Here is a 5735-nt window from a genome sequence, read left to right as displayed (position 1 = left end):
GAGCACTAATGAGTCTACTGGCCCAGTTTATAGTAGAAGGTTGTGGATAATGATACGTGTGGTTGTAGCCCATAAGTGTCAGACATAACAAACTAGGTCCATCTCTTCCCTTTTGTAATTTATTTTCAAAGAAGACTGCAGATATTGATTCACCTTTTTGATCTAGACAGAAGTAAGTGGACACTATTGTGATAAATTGCCATGAAATCTTGTACAGACATTCATTATCTCCGGAGATCTTACTCTAAAACCAAAAGTGGGTCACATGTTCGGTGAAATGCAAAAACGGTTGTCAACTTATAATTTGGTACAGACATTGAGGACTACTGATTGTCATATCTCAATGACTTAGGTGGTCTCTAAATGTGTAACAGGATGGTTCTTAGTTTGTAAAAACTACCGTATACACACTTTTACGTGCAGTTCCAATTTTCAGGACGATGGATTTGTGGGAGCAGAAGTTTTAGATGCTTGTTGACAATCTGCCATTTCCCAAGGATGTTACAATGTCACTGTTGTTTTTTGTGATTCTTTTCAATTTTTTTTTTTTTAATCCTCTAACTCCATATAAAAATAAAACAGGGAAAGGATCAAATAATCAAAAGACTAAAGATGTGAATCAAATACATAGGTATCAAAGTTCATGCTTAATTATCCAGGTACAAAATCCAATAATGGTCAATCAGGTCATCTGGACAGTTTATTTTTTGTGGAAAGATGTTTCGCCTTCTCTCCGGAGGGTTTCTTCAGTCTGAGGTGTCCCAAGTACACTGTTTTCCCCACCAAGCAGTCACTCCTTTAGTGGACCAACCAGTTTGCTGGTGATAAGATGGTTTCTGGGGGCTGTCCTGTCCCTCGTCGACTCCTCCCAGGCAGGCAGCCACAGCCAAAGTGGTTCAAGACATCAAAGTTCATGCTAAGTCATCCAGCCAATGTCTTGAACCACGTTGGCTGTGGCTGCCTGCCTGGGAGGAGTCGACGAGGGACAGGACAGCCCCCAGAAACTATCTTATCACCAGCAAACTGGTTGTTCCACTAAAGAAGTGACTGCTTAGTGGAGAAAACAGTTTACTTGGGACTCCTCAGACTGATGAAGCCCTCTGGATAGAGGGCGAAACATCATTCCACAAAAAAGAAACTGTCCAGATGACCTGATTGACCATTATTTGACAAGTACATAGGTGCTTTTCAAGTTTATAAAACCTCAATATGATATGAAAAAGTAAAGGCTTTTAATAAATGACCAACTACAACAAGTTTTGTTTTTATGCTGAATTTTTGTCTTTTTATCTGCAAACATGTTAGGCTGTTCTTTATTTGCATAATAACCTCACCTTTTGGAAATCTTATGTTGATAAAGAACTACCGGTAATGATCAAAATTGTTTTATATTCTGATACCCATGAAGAGTAAGACGTTTGGTTAAGTTGACCTCAAGTTCCCTTTACTTGTGTTTTACTTGGTAACTTTTTTCTAAACGTTAATTGTTGCAGATATTTATGTCGGTTTTCTGGATTTCTGACGTATTTTATATAAATCTGCAGTAAGAACATTTCTTAGTGCACTGTCCTTTTTGGATAGTTTGCATTGTTTGCTTTCTATTTGCATCGTTGATTTACGTCACACAGCAGGATCAAACATTTCACTAAGTCATTTCTTTCACCTCAGACAAATCAAAACTATACATTTTATTATAATGAATAATTTCTCAGTGAATGTTTGTAAAATAATAATTTGGATTTTTTTTTTTTTCTTGCCGCATGGCTCACATGCTGTTGTTTAAAATGTTGTGTTTGGGGGTGTGAATTTTCTCTCGTTGCAGATAGTTTCTGCTTAGCCTGTTGGTGTCTGTAAAACTGGAGCTTCCTGTTTTACTTACTTTAGCATCATACCATTGCTGAACTGGGAAGATAAGAAACTACTGTCACCTCAGCAACGTGGCAGGACTTTGGAGAGAAACTGTGACACATGCATCTCGTCACATAGCTTTGTGTCACTAACTTTGCCGGGTGATGTCACAAAACTCAGTTACACAGATTTAATTTTTCGATTTGTTTTTAAAGACAGAGGAATAAAACTCTAAGCTTTCCTGATCCTGTTAAAGTTGTATAAATGTGGAGCTGGGCGATAGATGTTCATCCACATGCGGTGAATTTTGTACTGAACTTGACTCAATTTTAGGTTTTATGACCCATAATTAAAAAAAACACAGTATAGGCATTATATATCTGAGGTGCAAAGAAGCCCAGCTTGTAGCTGAACTACGTCTATAAGACTTTGAGTGGCCTAGATTTATAAGCTGCTGCTTTGTTCAAAGTAGCTCAAGTAATCAATGGCGTGTGAGGCTTCATTTGTGTATTATAGTTCTTTAGCTGCAGAATATTATCGAACAGAATTACTTAGAAGTTGTTGGAGCTCAAAGGGCAAAGTATAAACAGTGTTGAACAAAACCACGGGTTAAAGCATTTTGATGGGATTGCTTTGGCTGTTTTGCCACCTAGAGTGCTGTAAAATGGGGATTTCTTGTGAGACAGAATTTGTGTGATAATAAACATGGACTAAAAATAAGACATTTCTTTCAAGCTGATGACTGACACATGAATATGCTCAATTTTTTTTAGCTTTTTTAAGTGTAGCATGATTTACACCTTCAAAGTAGAAATGCTCTTCATTTGAAATAACATACTAAAAAAAATCGTTCTAATGTTTTGTCAGTAAAACAGGAAAAAAAATCAAAAAGCGGCTATGACTCTGCATAGGCTGGCATAAGTGTTTTCTCAGCTGCTCTGACCTTGTGCCAAAGATTTTCCTCTTTAAACTTTGGTTTAGTTCTTTTTTTTAAACAATGTAAGCGTCAAAGTGTTTGCTTATTTTTGCTTATCAATGCTGTAATTTAGAGGAATTTCCCTGTCGAACTTCATAAAATATGTTGGAGAGTTGAAACGGAGGCTAGGAATATTTAATGAAACTTGAACACCGAGATCTCTTTCTTTGAAAAATAAATAATTGACCTGGTGCTCTTGAGCTTAAGCGTTACTGTGTTTTTGTGTAAATCAGACGAGGATTTTCGTGCATAAGTAAAGTTTCTTATGTTGCTTTCTTTTCTCTCTCTCCCTGTGCAGGGAAGATGCACGTGTCTCTGGCAGAAGCCTTGCAGGTTCGAGGAGGCCCGCTCCAGGAGGAGGAGGTGTGGGCTGTGCTCAGTCAGAGCGCAGAGAGCCTCCAGGATCTCTTCCATAAAGGTACGAACATGTGGACTCAAGTGTGAAACGACGATTTACACATTTTGTAGGTTTCCATATGATAAATATACACCAAATATTTTATTGTACAAACACGTTGAAGAGGTTCTTCATCGCGTTAGTCTTCTTTTATCTGTCAGTGGTTTTTTTTCTTTTTAACACATTATAGTTTTTTTGGGGGGGAAGTATCTGAATAATAATCCCACATGATACTTATCAATTTTATTATTTCCAAGAAAGCTTTGTGGAACCATTCAGTCATCTTTGACTTGCGTACATCATCATGTCATCGTATGACAAATAAAGAAACTTTGACTTTAAATGTGCAGTTTTGTTGCAGTTGTTTGTGCCAGTAAATGCTCCTGAGTGCAGAAAGAGATACGACTATCAGATTCCAGATAGTGTTTGTTATTTAAGAAAACTTTTAGACTGTGTGTGAGTATGGGAAGTTTAACTCCTGACACTTTGCAGAGGATGTGAGTCAGCAAAACCCCCGAGCTGTTTAAAGAAGTTAGGGTGGTTCTAGGTTTCTTACAGGATCCCTGTGCGTCTGATTATAAGGGGTCACAGTTGTGTCATCTAAACTGTGGCCAAGTGTAAATTTTCCTGAAACGGTAACCTCAGTCTCTCTGTGTTCGTTTCTGCATAAACTAGCTTGACTTCACATTCTGGTTTTGCTTACAGCCTTGTCATACCGGTGAAAAATCTCACTTATCTGTGAATGCTTGTGAATATTCCTGTAGTGCCGAGGTCACGATAAACTGATTGTGCACAAATACCAGTATTTAAGTGAACGCTTCTTTGATGAACTTCTGAAATGAAGATGAAATTAATAAATGATGAATTTGATTATTTTGTCTTTATTTACCATTGTGCTGCACTCTCTTTGTTTGAAGTTTGTTACATTTAATACACCCATATTTCTCCTTTTCCATTGTGTAGCTGTGTAAATTGTGGCTTGTGGTTTGTAGAGCTTTAGCTGAGTGAAGCTAAAATTTGAATAGCAGATGTTTGACCCAGCTATTATACAGCCACTGAACTATGTAAAGAAGCCTGTAGGCCACAAGAATGGCTCATTAATGACAGTGGTTAAAACTTTCAAGCTCACCAGACAAATGGTTTGATGTGCTGGTTAACTGCACAACTATGGATAAATTGGCATTTTGTTCTTAATTTAGCATCTTTATTGTTTTTGTTTTTAATGCAGTGAAAGCAACTGTAATGATTCAGTGATTGTAAATGTTGACACATTGCATGCAACCAGTGCAGTCTTCGGTGTGTGTGTGTAAACACTGATGTTTTTACTGCGTTGGTAAAAGAATGATTTGTATAAATAAGTGATGTGTGAGTATTTGTGATTTGCCTGAGGAATTTCCCATCATGGTTAGATCGTTGTCATTACCTCCTGAAGCGTATGCAGCATTAATAGACTATTTGCTGTCAGATCCTTTACATGATGAGCCTTTATTGTTAATGTCTAATTTAACAGAACAAGCTGTTGGTACAGAGCACACAAACTCAGAGTAATCCCCATTCAGACAGCGACCTTACTTTGTAATAGGATGAAAAACGACTGCACTGTGTATGCTTTTATTTTTTATTTTGCTGTGTTTCTGCATATTTTTTTTTGTTTAAATGTTTGAAACAAATTGTGTCAAAATGTGAATTTGCGCCACTTCACTATTGCTTATTCAGAATAAAAGCCTCACCTGGCCGCCCAGATTACTTTAGTCAACTCTCTGAATGGTTAGATATTTTCACCAGGAAGCGTTTATTTATAAAGTAAATTCCAGTGCTTGTAAGACATTTCTTATTGTACCTTAAATCAAGTTTTCATTTTCACTCTTTACTCTTTATGTAGTCTAGAATCAGTCAAAGAAAAAAAGGGGGCAGCACTGTCCAAACATTCCTTTGTATGATTTTAAAACCTTCTCTAATCATAGCTCTGACTGCGGTTTCTCAGGAAAAAAGAATTGTGCTGTGTAGACATTCCTCCTACTTTCCTGCTTTAACTCGTTTTTTTTATGCAGGCCGAGTAAGCAACATGTGTTTTTGTTTACTTCTGTCGTCTTGAATAATTATGAATGCTCAAACCTTTAGAGTGAAACATCCTCAGTGGGTGCATAAGTCAGAGGTCGCTGCCTTCGGCTCTAAAATACCTCGACAGACTTGATCCTAGTTTTGCGTTGTAGTTTGCGTGCTGTATTTTAAGACTAGTTCTTTGTAGTCTGTTTTGATTCTGACTTGAATTGTCTGTTCTCTTTGCCAGACCCTGCTGCCATGGCCTTCATCATCTCGCCCTGGTCTCTGCTGCTCATGCCCTCTGGCAATATTTCGTTTGCAGACGAGTACGTCACCCAACAAGACTTGAGAGCTTTCACAGCTCCAGAAGTCCTGGAAGGGTCCTCCTTGAATTCAGTTTCTGACATAGAAAAGGTATTTCCCATTTTAATGATTCATATGGTGATAAAAACCTTGAATTTATTTATTGTA

At 37.6% G+C, this 5735-nt stretch overlaps 1 protein-coding gene across 1 annotated transcript in view; it reads left to right on the top strand.

The window, feature by feature from the left end:
• Positions 1 to 3127: 3127 nt before the first annotated feature.
• Positions 3128 to 5735, top strand: part of ptpn13 (protein tyrosine phosphatase non-receptor type 13) — a 37937-nt gene continuing 35329 nt past the window's right edge. The window contains exons 1-2 of the mRNA XM_037692272.1: positions 3128 to 3242; positions 5512 to 5678. Coding sequence (XP_037548200.1) covers positions 3128 to 3242; positions 5512 to 5678 — 282 coding nt within the window. The remainder of the gene's footprint in view (positions 3243 to 5511; positions 5679 to 5735) is intronic.

This window comes from Nematolebias whitei, chromosome 18 (assembly GCF_014905685.2).
Source record: "Nematolebias whitei isolate Nwh7 chromosome 18, NemWhi1, whole genome shotgun sequence".
Classification (NCBI taxonomy): domain Eukaryota; kingdom Metazoa; phylum Chordata; class Actinopteri; order Cyprinodontiformes; family Rivulidae; genus Nematolebias; species Nematolebias whitei.
This window is presented reverse-complemented; position numbering and strand designations above follow the sequence as displayed.